An 18,896-nucleotide genomic window follows, 5' to 3' on the forward strand; every position below is an offset into this window, starting at 1 on the left:
TTCATTGGCATTTGCTGAATAACAAATTCTGGTGTAAAAGCGGCTTGGGCTGTTGTTTCCTTCACTGAGTCACTCATCAGAACGCCGAGAGCTGGAGGGGTTTGGCTCGCGGTTTCCCTGTCGTCGTCGTCGGCTCTCATGGAGATTCGCATTAGCCGACGTGGGCGGACACTCTTAAAGGGAGGTTACGATATTGCACAGCAACTGTAGGGTAAATACTGGACACTTTGTGCTTTCAGTGCATATGCCTCTTAGATCATGTACATACTCAGAAAAAACTCAATAAAAACACGTCACCCTTTTCCCAGCAGAATTACATCTAAAAAGTGACTGACCTGTCAATATAAATGTTACAAAAATCTTCTTAATAGAATTTAAGCAAAAAAAGTGCAAAGATCTCCAGAATCGATGTATGCAAGTACACCAGATGATTTATGAAAGAATGTGTACATACACAAATAAGAACACAACGAAACCGATTGTCTCTTTTGGCCACAGGTGCTTTGAAATAATAAATAACTTTATCTTTAAGACGAGCGTCACTTCTATATTCACACACAGAAATCATCCATCGACCTAACGACGTATTAAACTCATGATACTGAAGCATATAATGACACTTTTGAACACGATATGCATGAGAGAATATGGCGTGAATCTCACAAAAACACCCCAAAATTTAAAAGCAAAAATGAAAAAAAGTGTTTTATGGATCATTAAGATTTGCTCTATGGAGACAGTTTTACGTTTCGTTTTCGTTTTTTTTCATTCATTTAAATTAATATTATTATTTTTTAAATAATTGAATGATGTATTTGATGTAATAATAATACAATTAATAAGTTATGGCAACATATTTTTACATTAACTTGCAATTTAAAAAATGTTATAATGTAAATGAGATTAAACTTGAGCCCTGGTTCGTCATTTCTGACCAAAATGTTACGTTTTTTGAAAGCATATTTTTTGAGATATTAACATCAAATTTGGAGCACAGCTTGTTTAGATTTATGGTTTTCATTCTGGGAAACAATATATTTCAAAAACTGAAAATAGTATTTTTGTGCATTTTTCATAAAAAATAAATGTAACTTTAAGTTAACTTTTTTTAAACTTTTTTTCACTTCATCAATAATCTGCCAAGTGTCGTCTTTAAAAAGAGACCAAACTTCAGTCTGTCGCTCTAAAGCGTTCAAGATTTAACACAGTTTAAGTTCAAAAAGTGAATAAATGGATTATAACTACTTTATAAATATAATTTAGTACCATAAAATCCCCTAAAAATATATATATATATATATTTTAAATAAAAAACATTATCGAATTAAAATATAGTGCAATCATTTCATAAAAAAAATAATTTTGACCAACACACGAGCAGGAGGTTAATATAATTTATATATATATATATATATAATATAATAGTTTAAGTATTATATTATTATTAAGTATATATATATATATATTATTATAATAATATTAGAATTTAAATTAAAATTTCCCAGTGCATTAAAAGCAGTACGTCAAATACTACTGTGATGTATAACTATTTTAAATTTACCATTTAAATAATAGTTTGTTTCCACATTAATATGAACTCGATTGACAATAGAAATTGAGGGAAACTGTGTCCAGCAAATAATGGCACAATGCAATCAAACAAAGTAAATAAAAATAATAGTAATAAATATAGGCAAAATATAATAAAAATATAAATAAAGTGAAAATCTTTATAAATATAAAATTGTCAAAACATCAAAATAACAACTTGTCTTTCTTTTGAACTTTGAGGTGCACGAGATTCACCCTCATATCGCTCAGAAAACACGGTTTCTCCCCAACTGTTTTTTTTTTTTTTTAAAGAAAATGAAGACAAATACATATATTTCAGAACTGAGTGAAAGTTGTCCTTTTCTCATGAACCTCCAGATAGTCGGGCTCGAAGTGCAGCTTGGCTTTGAGCTCCCAGTACTGGCTCCGGTTGGGCTCGATGTAGACGGCAGCCGGCGGGGAGCAGAACATCACGGTTTGCTGGACCCGCTCGGGATCCAAGAACTGATCCGGGACCCGCTCGGGACTCGAGTACGGATGATCCAGGTACTGATGCTTGCATGCTAAACTCCCCCTGTACGAGCCCGGCTGGTCCCTGGCCAAGATCTCCCGGTAAAAGTAGTTGTCGTCCAGAAGCGAGTGTGTGTTTAGCGTATCCGGCGTTCCCGCGCTGAACTCGGATCTGCTCCGGACTTCATCATCCGAGTTCGACGCTAGAACTCTGAGTTCTTCAAAGTCCCTGTATCTCTCCATAGCGTTTCCCTCAGCGTTATTCTTCGCTAGGCTCTCGGCTGGCGGCGGGATGAACTCGTACATGTGGCTCGCCGCCGATCTAGTCTTATCGGTGTAAACCGCGCCGGCGTTTACCGAGGCTAACCGTTCCGACTTCTTCCGGCGCTTCATTATAACAGCGAAAAGCCCTGCCGCGACAAACACGGATAATATAAAGAGCATCAGCAAGGCGAGGATCAGCACTGAGAGTGGAACCGTGGGGTTCTGCACGTCATAATCCAAAGTTTCTAAAGTGATGGTGCTTCCGGGAATGGATTCCTCCGAAGGCGACGCTACAGAAGACTGAACGTTTGAGGTTTCCGGGCAAAGTTGATAAGAGCGAATGAAGCGCATGTCTTCGCCCGAGAGCCTCGGTGGAGATTCGCACGCGACGGAGTTTAAAACGATCCCGGCGCCGAGTTTCTCCAGCCAGCTTCGCATCTCCACCACGACACACGAGCAATCCCAGGGGTTCTCGAAGAGATCGATCTGCACCAGATCCGCGAGATCCTCCAGGACACCCTCGACCGGGAGACTTCGGAAGTGGTTGTTGCGTAGATTCACTCGCGCGAGGTTTAATCCGTGGAAGACGCCCGGAGGAAGAGTCTTGAGGAGGTTGTTATTGAGGAACAGAAGCTGAAGATTGGGAACCTGTTGAAAAGCACCGTTCGCAATCTCCCGAATCACGTTATACTCCAAATATAAAAACTGCAAGCTTTGTAGCCCATAGAACATATCCTCGGAGAGGCGCTCGATCAAGTTCCCGTTTAAGTACAATCGTCTTAAATGTATAAGCTGGCTGAACGTCCGATCATGAACGACGGATATGCGATTGTTCCCCAAGTGGAGCAAATCAAGTCCGGTCGCGCCGTCAAAGTCAGAGCTGCACACCTCAGAGATGTAGTTCCCCGTTAAATACATCTTTTTAGGATTGTACGGCTTGGGAATGAGATCCGAGATGCTTTCGATCTTCCTCTCCTGGCAGTTCACGTTCAAGCCGAGGTCTGAGATCTGCAGATTGCAGGAGCAAGCGTTCGGACAGTCCAGAGGAACCGGCGACTTCGTCTGGAAGGCTAACATCGGGCCGTAGTTCTGCGGCTTGCTAGAGGAGCGCGGAGTCGGCTTAACGCGGAGTTTTCCCGGGATTCGGCTGGTTTTAGTGGAGCGTAGGACTGTCGAGGAGGCGAAGCCCGGGATGGAAGTCGCCGGTGTGGTTTTATAGAGGATCTCGCCGACGTGAGCCGGTTCTGCTCGCACGTCGTACTCCGCGATGGCTCTCAGAGGACACAACTCCTGCTTGGAGATCTCGTCTACATCTCGACCGTGAAGACGAAACGGCGTCTCGCAAACCACATCTCCAACCAAAGCCGTGTAGGAGATGCTTTCGAGCCAGGCTTTCAGTGCAATGAGCTCGCAGGAGCAGTTCCAGGGGTTCTCCTCCAGCTGCAGCTCCACGATCCGGCTCAAGTGCTCCAGAAGCCCATTATAGGGAAGCACTTTGAGCTGATTGCCTCTCAAATCGAGATGCGTTAATGGAACGAACTGAAAGATGTTGTTGGGCAGAGCGGAGAGCAGGTTGTCATTGAGGATGAGCACCTCTAAGTGACGTAAAACACTCAAGGCTTTCGCTTCAACGTGGCTGATGTAATTATAGTCAATCTGCAGGTACTCCAGGCTTTCGAGTCCGAGGAACGTGTCGTCCTTCAACACTTCGATTTTGTTATTGTTCAGATGCAGTCGTTTTAATCCCTGAAGTCCGTTGAAAGCACCACCGTCGATCTCTGATATATCATTGTTGCCTAGATGTAAAATAGTGAGTCCTTCGTACTGAACGAAGTCGTTGAGCGAGACTTTCTGTAGCAGATTCCCCGTGAGCAGGAGATGATACGCAGTGAAGTGTAAAGGCATCACCTCCGACAGACTGTTAATCCCTCTGTTCTCACAGCTGGCGGTGAACACACCCTCTCTCTCTTCACACACACACAGGCCTCCGCATATATCTCCGTACACATCAAACATCTCAGTCAAGCTGAAGACTGATGTGAGAGTCCATACGGCCGATGTCCACATCTGCATGTTCATGACGACGGGGGGGGTCGAGGAGAGATGCTGTCATCTGAGGAGAGAGACACACAAATATCAAATTAAACAATAATAAAGACAAACTTCTGTTGTTGCTATCATTAGGTACAGTGCATCCAAGCTTCAACACATGCACTGAAATATTAAAAACTAACATAGATATGTCATTCTACTATGTTGTTTTAAGAATTATGCATATTGCAGTTCATTAAAATACTAGTGCATTTCAATGTGTGCCATTTTTTCTTTACTTTAGTGCAAACAAAAAGCTGCATTGCCACTTGATGCACAATGTAAAATCTGAAGCCAGAAGCGGCACTAAACAGTGTGTAGATGTGTGTAGGGTTCGGATGTAACTGCAGGATCACCACTGCCGCTGTGCTCACACTAAAGCCAGAACGAGCGATATGCGTGATGACGTGTGTTACATGAGACAAACGCCTCTGCTTCAGTGCTACTCTTCTGATTCAGGCACACGGGACGTCATGAGGACAGTGGACGGTCTATAGTATATAAAAGACAGTGTGATGGCTTCAGTCCCGCCTTACAGAGACACTCATTTCACAGAAGCATTGCTTATTTTCTGTGCTAGAATGTGCATGTGCATTGCTGGACCTGTCTGGAAGACGACATGCATCTTGTTTTTTTTGTTTTTTTTGTGAGCAAATGAAGCTAAAGAATCAGAATTTACGATACTGTTGATAAGTTATTCCTGATTTGAAATATGTGTGCAAGCATCAATTCAGCATGCATATACTAAATGCATCTCACTACATAAGCATGCATAATATCACAATTACTGTATATCTATCACTATCACTATGTCGTAACTACGAGTGGGAAACTGGATTTTGCTCTTCATCTTTTTGCTACAGAAAAAAGGTGCATTGTCATTTTGCTCTAAACGATTGATTCGAAAGCATCTGATGTCGTAATTACGACTTCCCGACATGTAAATGTGAAGTTCCCAGAGGGACTTGGGTCATATGGATCTTCACACTAATTACTAATTGCGTCGTCTTGTGTCTCAAAATGGTTATTATTACGATTATCAACCATAAGTAACATTGTTTTTACGTTGAGCACAATAAAGCATTGAACAGATATAACCAGTTAATTAACTTCACATTAATAATAGCCTATTTAAATGAAGATTAATAATAATAATCCATTTCTATGTAGCCTAGTAATTGACATTTTTCTCATTTCTGAACTTATTTACATGTGAATTTTTTTTTAAACTTTATTAATATTTAATGTGTATATGTCCTTAATTTGCAAGTATCCGTGTAACAAACGCGATAACGAGCGAACAGGGAACGTTCTGTCAAGGTTATCTCAACGTTATGAACAAACGTTCTTCCAGTAGCCTAATATTAATAGAACGTTCGTTCATCGTTATGTAAACTAATCAGTCCTTTTCTGATTCAAATTAGACAAATCTGCCTTTCTATTACCAGTCTGGAAGAAAAATTTAGATGACTAACTTGTAAGACTAGTCTGAGAAGTTCATGCAACAAATAAAGTTCTCAAAACGTTCTCACAAAAGCGTTTTTTAAGCATTACTGCTTGTTTCAAATCATTCAACGTTCAAAAAGTAACATTTCCATAATGCATGTAAAATTATAAAACGGCACATTATTTTACATTTTTTGCTAACCTTTGCATAAACAAGAATTTCAGAACATTCAGAAATAATGGGTTGTTATCAAAGCGTTCCTAGAACATATTTTTGTTAGCTGCGAATATTGACGCTTCTCACAAACTAACCCTTGTTATAATGAAGGAATGAGTGTGCATCACCAGAGCTGAACTGAGGAAATATACAATAACGAGAGAAAAGTTGAACGCCGTTGAACGCCTCTCTCTCGTGCGCGCGCACAGCCACTCGCTCGTGTGCATTACAGATCCTTATGATCCATATGATCCTGATCGATGTCATTATATTCAGGCAGACATCAGACATCACTATTTGACATCCATTCACTCACTGTAATCTCTACTAGCGATGAGTTTCGCCAATAACTTCCTGATCGCGCCTCTCGCAGTCGATCGATGTGAATACGCGATGCTCATGCAGATGTTCATGCAGATGTTCCCAGTCTTACCCGCGAGGAGCGCTGAGGAAAACCAGCTTCTCATCTGGACAGATGTTCTCCATTGAGGATCATCCTGGATTTACATGTTCATCTCGCGTCCACGAACAGTGATGCTCGTGCTCGTGCTCGTGCACTGACATGACGAGGACTAGAAGTGGGAGGAGGAACAAAACCCTGATGATGATGATGAAGATGATGATGATGAAATCTAACACTGTTAGGGTCAATGAGAGGAGAAATCACCAGTGTTTGGATACTTCAGTCATTATAACTGTCTCGATGTCATTGCATTAGATCAAGTAAAAAGAGCCGGCTAGTTAATGCCCGACATTCAGACATTTAGACATTTATAAAGAAAATAGGAAACATTGGAATTTGATGGACATCAACCGGTTATGTCATTCAATAATACTTTAAATTATAAATCCTCAGTTGATGTCCATTCAAACTGCTATATGTGCACGTACTGAAAGTTCTAAATTAAATTATACGTTTCGCATCTTGTTCAGTAAACCTTCATCAAACCAAGTGTCATTATTTTTTAAAGAAAGATAGTTTTTCAAGCAAAGCTTAAACATATTTTGTGTCTCTTGCTGTGAACTAACACTAACTCTAAATCCACAATAAAGAAAAAAAAAAAAGACTTTCAGCACAGAAACTTGCTTATGTTTAGTTTTAGATTTAGATATGTTTAGACTTAGATATGTTTAGATTTAGATATGTTTAGATTTGGATATGTTTAGACTTAGATATGTTTAGATTTGGATATGTTTAGATTTGGATATGTTTAGACTTAGATATGTTTAGACTTAGATATGTTTAGATTTGGATATGTTTAGACTTAGATATGTTTAGATTTAGATATGTTTAGATTTGGATATGTTTAGACTTAGATATGTTTAGACTTAGATATGTTTAGATTTGGATATGTTTAGACTTAGATATGTTTAGACTTAGATATGTTTAGATTTTAATATGTTTAGACTTAGATATGTTTAGATTTAGATATGTTTAGATTTAGAGATATGTTTAGATTTAGATATGTTTAGACTTGGATATGTTTAGACTTGGATATGTTTAGATTTAGATATGTTTAGACTTAGATATGTTTAGATTTAGATATGTTTAGACTTAGATATGTTTAGATTTAGATATGTTTAGATTTAGATATGTTTAGACTTAGATATATTTAAATTTGGATTTGTTTAGACTTAGATATGTTTAGACTTAGATATGTTTAGATTTAGATATGTTTAGATTTGGATATGTTTAGATTTAGATATGTTTAGATTTGGATATGTTTAGACTTAGATATGTTTAGACTTAGATATGTTTAGACTTAGATATGTTTAGATTTAGATAAGTTTAGATTTGGATAAGTTTAGATTTGGATATGTTTAGATTTAGATGTGTTTAGATTTGGATATGTTTAGACTTAGATATGTTTAGATTTAGATATGTTTAGACTTAGATATGTTTAGATTTAGATATGTTTAGACTTAGATATGTTTAGATTTAGGTATGTTTAGATTTAGATATGATTAAACTTAGATATGTTTAGATTTAGATTTAGATATGTTTAGACTTAGATATGTTTAAATTTGGATATGTTTAGATTTGGATATGTTTAGATTTAGATATGATTAAATTTGGATATGTTTAGATTTAGATATGTTTAGATTTAGGTATGTTTAGATTTAGATATGTTTAGACTTAGATGTGTTTAGATTTAGATATGTTTAGACTTAGATATGTTTAGATTTAGATATGTTTAAATTTGGATATGTTTAGATTTAGGTACGTTTAGATTTGGATATGTTTAGACTTAGATATGTTTAGACTTAGATATGTTTAGATTTAGATAAGTTTAGATTTGGATATGTTTAGATTTAGATATGTTTAGATTTAGATATGTTTAGATTTGGATATGTTTAGATTTAGATATGTTTAGATTTGGATATGTTTAGATTTAGATATGTTTAGACTTAGATATGTTTAGGGTTAGATATGTTTAGATTTAGATAAGTTTAGATTTGGATATGTTTAGATTTAGATGTTTGGAGTGTTGTCATTGATGTTAATAAGCCGCTGCACAACCGTGTCCTCCACATTACTGCTGGTGAAGCACAGATGAGCTGAAGCTGCTCTAGTTTCACACTGTAATGATGCATCATTTACTCATGAGCAAACGCCTGAACACAATCCTCACATCAGCACTTCTGACGCATCTGGAATCAACATCAGAAGAAGAAGATGCATATATCCTGACGTTTCCCAGCATGCACTGCACTCTGATTTGATTTCATCTGAAAGTATGAAGCTTTTCATAGGATTGTTGAATGATTATGGTGATTTAGAGGCACTATTGGATGTTCAGATCAGAGGCTGATCACAATAACACACTGCAATGGGAAACAATTCAATAATGCTGTGACGTCCACAGAAAAAAATTGTCCACAGAAAAAAATCAAAAAAATCACCCATCCATCCAAATATCCATCCACCCACCCATCCATCCAAATATCCATCCACCCACCCATCCATCCAAATATCCATCCACCCACCCATCCATCCATCCAAATATCCATCCACCCACCCATCCATCCATCCACCCATCCATCCACCCACCCATCCATCCATCCATCCACCCACCCATCCATCCATCCATCCATCCAAATATCCATCCATCCATCTATCCACCCATCCATCTATCCACCCATCCATCCATCCACCCATCCATCCATCCATCCATCCAAATATCCATCCATCCATCTATCCACCCATCCATCCATCCACCCACCCATCCATCCATCCATCCATCCATCCAAATATCCATCCATCCATCTATCCATCCATCCATCCATCCATCCATCTATCTATCCAATATGACTGAGAAATCAAATGAACACTTGGACAATATGTACTCTAAAACTCATTAAAACAGTAATTGTTGCTGCCAGGAGATTTTGGAACTGATAAAAGAAATAACACTTCTTATTAATCGGCCAAGTCTACACAATTATTGGCGGATAATCATAATCCCATGGCCAAAAACTGGCTGATATACATAGTGTCAAAAAGTTTGTTATGGAAGGAAGAATATTTTGTGCTCTTATATCTGTCTTTCTTTCTGTTTTCTGCAGGAGAAATCATTTTAATAATATCCCTCGGGATATTTCTAACAGAAACCTGGAAACACGGCAGTTTTTATGTTCAAACCTCAGCACAGAGGTCTCACTGTTTTATATAAACGTGAATATATATATTCATATTCAGTCCCTGGAGTCTCAGGCGTGTGTGCTGAACATCTGTGCAGATTCTCCTCGCGTCACATGACTGATCTGTCCCGTTTCTGCGGAGCATGAGCACGACATAAACATAAACATAAACCGCCCCATAATTATTATTTCTTTCAAAGCCACCAAATCCATAATCAGTCGACAATCCAGTCATTTACCTAAATACCTTAATAATAACCTAATAATTAAATAACTTTAAAGGGGACAAATCATGCTAAATCCACTTTTTTAGCCCTTAAATGCATTTTGTTGTATATTTGGAGTGTTTAGAAGTACAGAAAAGTTGAAATTATTCTCTTCAGGTGCTTCGTTGATATCTTTATATTCTGTTTTGGTCTTATTTTTCAACCTGTTCCGATTTTTCTGTTATCTATGACGTTTTGTGAACTATTACGTCACAGTATTTGCAGCGGAACTGCCAAATAAGGACATTGACTTCCGGCCCAACACTTCGAGCAATCCGCCATTATTATTTCTCGCTGCAATTTTGTAGTCCAAGCTAAAGCATGCAGAAGTTACGAGAGGGTAAGTTAAAATGTTCGGTTGTTGGATGTAGTAACCCACACGCTTCATTACACCGTCTAATGTAGATGAACTGCCGCGCTTGTGACAGGGCGCATGTTTAACTGAAAGAACGAGCAGAGAGAGAGAGACCCGGTCGCGCACTCTCTCTCTCTCTCTTCGGAGCCAGGCGAAAGTGTAAACAAGACACCGTCTCCAAACTAGACGCTGTCTTGCTCTCTCTCCCTCGCACATATTAATCAAAATAAATCGACACGGTGGTAAAAGGTCGGAAGACCAAAGTTTCATGTGTAAATACAGTAACACACCATTGCGATACATCCATATGAAGACGTTGTTCTGCAGGTTCGTCGTCTTCATTTTCATCTCGCTCCGGCTCCGACTCTGGCTCGAACATGTAAGGCTGGCTGGACAAGTCTTCCGTTGTTGACATTTTGTTAATAACGTGTGAATAAAAAGTTTCTGTGCCGCTAGATAATCGTATCTCTGCTATCAAACTACAAAAATGGCCGAACGGGGTGGAGTTGAACCGAGTGTCACCTGGAGAGAGAGAGAGGGGGGGGGGGGTATGAAGTGTCTCAGTTGTATTTAAAGAGACCGCACCAAAACGAGTTGCTCTCAGAAGCACCTCAGAAAAGGGGCAGAAAAGGGGCCTGTGGAGCTATAATAATGAGGAATTCAGACCCAAGCATTGCAGTTCTGCTTTATATAGACCACAAATGTATGATTTATATGTAAAAAGGAACGATTTAAAAGCATGATATGTCTCCTTTAATCTAGATCTGTACAACTGAAACAAACATTATTTACATGTTATCTCTGTAAAGTTGCTTTGAAACAATCAGCATTGTAAAAAAAAAGCGCTTTATAAAGAAAGGTGGATAGACATAAAAGAAATGAAGAAATAAATTATTTTTATTAAGAAATAAAAATGTAATATTTAGACCTAAATTTAAGATTTATGTATCTTTGAATTGCAAATAAAATTGAATTACACAATTTTACCATGAACTGATGCGTATTTGTCATTCATACATTCATGAAACAGGTCAGATCAAAAAATCATGGTTTATAATTAACTATTTGCATCTATTTGATTTTATTTAAATAATCCTATTTTCAAAATGCATTTATTCTAATTACTGTTGGTTCCGGGAGTAAAAACTACATTACCCATGATGCAGTGCAGAAAATTACACTTGATTATGATTTGACTTTTCTAACTTTAGTTAGTGTGTAATGTTGCTGTTTGAGCATAAACAACATCTGCGAAGTTACAACACTCAAAGCTCAGAGCAAAGGGAGATATTTACTAATAAAGAAATCACTGTTTAAGGACTACAACAAACGGCTGGTAGAGACTACACCACATTCCTCCCGGGTTAGTGACATCACCAACCCTAGAATTTACATAAACCCCGCCCCCGGGACACGATTTATAGATTATCAAGACAGAATATGCTAATCAATGACTAGAAGATAACTACCGTATTTTCCGGACTATAAGTCGCACTTTTTTTCATAGTTTGGCTGGTCCTGCGACTTATATTCAGGTGCGACTTATATATCAAAATTAATTCAGACTGAGATGAACCAAGAGAAAACATTACCGTCTACAGCCGTTAGAGGGCGCTCTAGTTGGCGGAGTTGTTCAAAAGCGACACCAAGGATGAAGAAAATGATGTGGAATGAGATCGCGGGAGCTTGGTGAACTTGTTTATTGGTAACTTGCTTGTTGGGCTCGCTGGCTTATGTTAATTTAGCCTATTTCAGCCTCCCAGGTATATGTTCTTAATGTTATTGTGTAGCTGAATAACTGTTAATGTGTTGCGTTAACATACCGGACACCTAACGTTATTCAGCCTGTTGTTCTGTGTAGTTGAATAACTTGCCTTTCCAGATTAAATGTCTGTTCTTGGTCTTGGATTTTGTGAAATAAATTTCTAAATAAATGCGACTTATAGTCCAGTGCGACTTATATATGTTTTTTTCCTCTTCATGACGCATTTTTTGACTGATGCGACTTATACTCCGGAGCGACTTATAGTCCGGAAAATACGGTACACATCAGCTGCATAAACTCATCAATAACCGTTCAGAAATGTCCTGTTGCTTCTACATGTTGTCACTTCTTCTCGAGTCTCTCCATCTTTGTCCGACTTCGGTTTGAACATAAAAGGCTAAAAGTTTTTGATATTTTCAGTGTGAGTGTGTGTGTGTGTGTGTGTGTGTGTGTGTGTGTGTGAGGTAAAAGGACACAAGCTGTTGAAGCTCCGCCCCCTGTGCCGGGAGCAGCGGCTCATTTGCATTTAAAGGGACAGACACACAAACGGTGCGTTTTTGCTCACCCTCAAAAAGTGACAATTTTAACATTCTATATAAAAATATCTGTGGGGTATTTAGAGCTGAAACTTCACACACACACTCTGGGGACATCAGAGACTTACTTTACATCTAGTGGAAAGGGCATTACACCACCGCTTTCAGCAATCAGCCTATAACTCTAATGACTGCTATTCTCCCTCAAACTCGATCTGACGCACTGATGAATCTGCCTGACGTCTTCTGGGACACATCCACATCTCTAACACAGAAACACTCTTCCCGAGCACAGACGAGGAGAACGAGACGCGAGTCTAATCGCTGGCCATTCATCTCTCGTCAGACTCACAGCCAATCAGAGCCGGCGTCCTCGTTAGAGCCTGACAGGAAGTGACATCAGCTCTGGGCTGGGCTATTGATGAAGAAGAGGTCAGCGATCTTCACACACCATCTGTGGGTCAGCTGTGCTGGTGTTTCACAGAACTCCATTCTCAAATTAATTATTACAGGTATTACATAATTATACAGTCTTAAGGCCTGTTCACACCGGGACGAATTCTGCGCGATATTCGCCGACGTTTAACGCCTCGTGACTAAACAAAGGGCGCCAATGTGAGTGTGCACACCGGCGTGAAAAACGGCACGCGTAAAAGCGTCATTTTTAAAAAACGCCTCGGGTTCATTTTTTTGGTTTGGCGCGCCGCGTCAGAAACTATCCGACCAATGAGATTGTCGCTTTTGTTCACGTGTCTGGAGCTTCTGAAGTTACAGTAAAACACAACTTGGAGGCGCTCAAACACAAAACGATCTTGCTGAGCACACATACGTAACGGCGAAGAAGATATACGCCGAGTAGCGTCTACACTGCCGGGGAGAAATAAGACGAGGAAGATGCAAGGCAAGATGAGTGTAGAGCTGCTGGTCTCGCTGGTGTCGGAACATAAAGAACTATATGACTAACACGACAGCGACTACACAAATCTTGGTAAAAGAGAACTGTTATGGAGTGGTTTCTGTTTTACATTAAGCGCCATCTAATGTCAGGGAATGAATTTGCATGTTCACTCGGCTCATCGTCAGCGAAAATCGCTTGGGTGTGAACACAACAAACGCTGGGGAATAGCGCGCGCCGATAGAGTGCTGTGTACGGCCCTTAACAGATCATCTTACAGTATTAACATCTCCAGTCCCTGCATCTTGATGAAGAGTGTGTGGATGTTTGTGCTGGAGAGCGGACTCATGTCTCCAGAAACACAAAGGCAGGAGCGCTGTTGTGCTGTTGTGTTCCAGCGAATACGAGCGCGATTCCCGGCTTCTAATAGACTCTTATATCGCACACTGGGATATTACTGTGACACATGTCATCACTGATCTGCGTCTGCACTGGGAGATGTTGACTAGGTGTTTCTCCTCTGTGTAAACTGGGTCACGGCCGCAGAAACACTGAGAACGGCACACACACACACACACACACACACACACACACACACACACACACTCACACACACTCACACACACACACTCTCTCACACTCACACACACACACACACACACACACACACACACGCACACACACACGCACACACGCACGCACAACCATTGTTCACTGGACACACTGCATCTGTGTGACTCCCTCTGCTGGACACTCAACACACACACACACCACTGGACACACTGCATCTGTGTGACTCAAACAAGTGTGTGACAACTAGTGTGTGTCCCGCTCTCCCCTATACATAATTTACTGATTATTAAAGGAGAACTCCGGTCAATTTTAACATTGAGCTAATTTTTTTGTACATTTGGAGTGCTGTCAGTACAGAGAACAACGACAGAAATCGGTGTTGCCTACACCGTGTTATCCTCTTTTTAAAATTTGCACCCTGTTGACTTCAATGGGGCAAGTTTTAAACCTGCTTTTAGCCTCTTAACATCCTTGATGTGTCATTACAAGTGCCCAGGTCATGTGAGTGATTCCTTCAGAGTGAACAGGAGTGAATCTGACTGCAGTAGATGTGAAAGATATGGATAAAAATGATGTTATTTAAGCCAGCGCACATACCTGTATTTACATCCTGTTTTCGGGTGAAGTCCAAAGTAGTCGATTGCCGAGTTCACGTGCGTGATCATAGGTAACTAACTGCGCGAACTCGACAATCGATTACTTTGGACTTCGACCGAAAACAGGATGTAAATACAGGTATGTGCGCTGGCTAAAATAACATCATTTTTATTAATATCTTGCACATCTACTGCAGTCAGATTCACCGTGTTCACTCAGAAGGAATCACTCACATGACCTGTGCACTTGTAATGACACTTAAAGGATGTTAAGAGGCTAAAAGCAGGTTTAGTACTTGCCCCATTGAAGTCAACAGGGTGCAAATTTTAAAAATAGAATAACTCGGTGTAGGCAACACAGATTTTTGTCGTTGTTCTCTGTATTGACAGCACTCCAAATGTACAAAAAAATTAGCTCAATGTTAAAATTGACCGGAGTTCTCCTTTAAGGCCTAAATCCCCAAAAAACCTAAAAACTAAAAACATGCCAGCGTGCACAAATTGATTAACCCTCTGATGGTCCTCGGTCATTTTTGACCGAATAATTTTCTGTTTTGAAATTTTAAAAATCACAGCTTCATCGGAAGGTTATGAAACTTGGTGACTTTTCTGGCATTAGGTATGTGAATACAAAAAAAAATTGAGGTCATGATCCGAGCATGCTAAGTGGTCGTAAACAAAAAGAGTCACACTCGTGGTCTTCGGTCAAAAATGACCGACCCATAGGAAATGAATGGGAAATTTACAAAAACACAAAAATTCTCTGAATTTTTGTCTGTACAATCTACAAATCGGACACGATTCTAAAAAAAAGTACACCGCAGTAAAGGGGTGACACTCTACAACATCAAGAGTGCAAAAAATTCACACCCACCCACACACACACACACATACAAACACACGTTTATACACATACACACCAATAAATTCAGATTACAAAAATCTGTTTTGAATTTTTAAAAATCACAGCTTCATCAGAATGTTATGAAACTTAGTGACTTTTCTGGCATTAGGTATGTGAACACACAAAAAAATTGAGTTCATGATCCGAGCATGCTAAGTGGTCGTAAAAAAATTAGTCACGATTTTGGTCTTCGGTCAAAATTACCTAGCCTGACTACGTCAGACTTCTTACTTCCGTTCAATTTCATTTCGCTTCTGTAGTCAGTCTGATACAGCGTAATAGCTTTCCGTTTGCCTCCGGCCTGAAAACAGCCGGGCCAATCAGCGAACAGGGGGCGGGCTGAGAGCCGTGACGTAGACACTGATTGTACCGTGGATGCGTAGATTTTTACTTCACATAATCTGCAAAAGTCGCGCACAGCCATGTTCACTCCGGTATTTCGCTCGATGGTTTTGTTTTCGCATCATACATGTGTTTACAGTGGAAGTTAGATGCGGCTGAGCATGCGCATAACACACCAAACGTTATGTGATTACGGGTAACCAATGATTTTAAACTTCAGACAAGCGCCTCCCCCGCGAGAGAGAAATCACTTCTCTATTATGCCATTCCAGACTCTGTCTACGAAGCAAAGCGAAGTAGCAGAGTTTGGTATTACCAGGCTAAAAATGACCTACCCATAGGAAATGAATGGGAAATTGACAAAAACACAAAAATTCTCTACAAATCAGCCACGAAAAAAAGTGCTCAGCAATGAAGGGGTGAAACTCTAAAACATCAAGAGTGAAAAACATAACATAATTAATAATTATAATTAATATATGTATATATAATGAATATAATAATTATTAAAATTATTAAAAGAATAATTAATAAAATGTTATAAACCTTGACAAAAAGTATTATTTGACAATTTCTAAAAAAAATACATTCAATCCACATCTTAAAAGTAAGTAATTTGGTCCAAAAACAACTAGAATTCACAAACATCTCCATTTAGAGCTATACAGGCATCTAGTGGTAAACCCATGCAATATCATGTTTTATTTAATTTTATGTTTAATAAATTGATTTTTTTTTTTTTTTTTTTTTCCTGAAAGCCTAGTCTCTATTTTACCCGAAAATACTGCATAGAATATTTTTTTTTTAAATCAAAAAAAAAAAAAAAAAAAAAAATCATTATTTTCAATGGCAAAAAATGGACTATAAATATTGCATAAATATTAATAAGTTCAATCAAATTGTCTCAAAATTCTAAATTAAAAAGAATAAATATTATAGAACAAAAATAATTTGCATTGGTTTTTACTGGGATGGAGGAAGTTTCATTTTTAGGTGTCATTTCATTTATGACCGGGAAGGCCCCCAGTGTGACTGCTAAACGAAGACCATCAGAGGGATAATTAATCAAAAACTGTATATTCTTATTGACTATGTTCTCCAGACTGGCGCAATAATCCCGAGTCTCCAGAAGAAAAGTAATAACATTTGAATCGGATCCTGACCATTTCTTCTCGTTGCCATGCAGTTGCTAGGGTGTTAGATACAGCATTCCACGCTGATCACGTGCTTCATCCGGGCATCTGAAGTGCACTTTCTTCTGTTCATAATGTCGGGTGTGAAAACACTCGCACTCTTTACATTGGGACCGAGTCAATCCCGCAGTCTCGGTTATATCCGGACACAGCTCCATCACGCAGACTGTCGTGTGGGAGAAACGAGGCTTCCGAAGCTTTGAATCAACTGAACCGATTGCGGCGCAAAATGATTCACTGTTTCGACTCGCTCGAATCAAACGGGGAAAATGCCATGAAAACAAACCAATTGTATATGTTTTATTGAAAGTGTGATCAAATCATCTAATATAATTAAAAAAGGTCTAATATGTGTTATTTTATAAAATTGTAAGCCTTTTATGGAGAGCTTGGCCGATAATAGACTATTAACTAAAACTCTTTCTTTTTATGATATAAATGTGTCATTAAAAATGGCATTTATTTATAATAAACTATATAGACACTGGATCACGTGTTCACGGAGATCATCGCCCCCTGCTGGCGAACCGGTGAAACAGTGATGACGTAACGAAGCCTCGTTTACTGAACCACGTGACTCTGGGCAGGTGACGCGCGAGATCACAACCCGTTCGCAGAGGTTTCGAAGCTCCATGATCCATTCACACTAGCGCACACACACACACACACACACACCAACACCCGATGGAGAAACACAGCTTGTTCTGCCGTTCAACGCAATATTTCTCTCAGCTGATCTTGTGTCCCGCATTAAGCAGTTGTTTTATTGTTTTATGAAAGCATCGCCACACTCACCTCACCTCAGTCCATGATCTGTTAGGGCTGAAACTAAACTCTCCTTCGCTGGGATAATTGTTCCTAAATCTACGGAAGCCCTAAGAGGCCATGCTTTAGTATTTTTTGTCTATATCTCGACAGAACGTTTTTTATTTATTTATTTATTTATTTTTATACGTATTCTGGAGGTGAGAAAAATGTTTCCTTTCATTATTTTCAGAGAAACATAAAGGAATGGTGTAAATCTGCGCACGTCTCCCTCGCCGCTGTTCCACATGTGGCCGCGAGGTGGCGCTGTTCACTCGCGCAGATGCTCTGACGGGGAACAATCACTCGAGGACTGTTTGTGTTCTTTTTGGTTATTATCTGAGATTATTTTTCTAACATTCTTGGAATGTTTTTGTTTGTTTGTTTGTTTAGGGTTTATTAGAACTGTAAACTAACATTACCTGTGATACACCAGCTTGCTGACCGCGTTAGTCATGTCTAATTATGATAATGGTGTAATAATTCAGCTGTGATGGTCCTGACTATCAGAGATTTACAGTATTTCTGACCCCATCAGCCCTTCATCTACATCTTTACTCATATTATACTGTAGTATTATTAGTATGTTAATAAAGTGGCCATTATGACAGTGAAGCAGTAAACCACAGCTCTGAAAGTTAAAGTGTTTGATAAAGCGGAAGAGTGTTTATGAAGTGTGAGAGCGTTATGAATATGCATTCAGACACACTGAACATATTCCTGCACTGTTTATAGTAACTGAGCGTGTTGAACATCACACAGTGACGGCTCCAGTAAAGCTGAAATCTCTGTGTTTAAGGTTTAATAAAGCAAAACTATTAACCCTTTCCTCCGTATCAGAGGAATCCAGAACGAAACACACCAAACCTGCAGATCTCAGGGCAGTTTCAACATGCGTTTGACGGAACAGCACAGATTTGCTGTGGAAGATAGACGGAGTCCTGGA

The 18,896-nt window shown here is 39.2% G+C and overlaps 1 protein-coding gene across 3 annotated transcripts; it reads right to left on the reverse strand.

Moving 5' to 3' along the window:
* Positions 1 to 1,775: 1,775 nt before the first annotated feature.
* On the reverse strand, positions 1,776 to 17,963 carry slitrk5b (SLIT and NTRK-like family, member 5b). Of its 3 annotated transcripts, none has more exons than XM_079881830.1 (3): positions 17,942 to 17,963; positions 6,513 to 6,651; positions 1,776 to 4,438 (listed from the first exon to the last, which is right to left on the reverse strand). In XM_079881830.1, exon 3 carries the CDS (start codon positions 4,402 to 4,404, stop codon positions 1,888 to 1,890), a length of 2,517 nt encoding a protein of 838 aa, XP_079737956.1. In that variant the 5' UTR covers positions 4,405 to 4,438; positions 6,513 to 6,651; positions 17,942 to 17,963; the 3' UTR covers positions 1,776 to 1,887. The 3 variants fall into 3 exon arrangements, with proteins under 3 accessions (XP_079737956.1, XP_079737958.1, XP_079737957.1); XM_079881832.1 differs by having other exon boundaries at positions 6,396 to 6,651; XM_079881831.1 differs by lacking the exon at positions 17,942 to 17,963 and having other exon boundaries at positions 6,513 to 6,733.
* Positions 17,964 to 18,896: the final 933 nt, after the last annotated feature.

This window comes from Squalius cephalus (assembly GCF_949319135.1).
Source record: "Squalius cephalus genome assembly, chromosome: 9".
In the NCBI taxonomy this organism is placed as follows: domain Eukaryota; kingdom Metazoa; phylum Chordata; class Actinopteri; order Cypriniformes; family Leuciscidae; genus Squalius; species Squalius cephalus.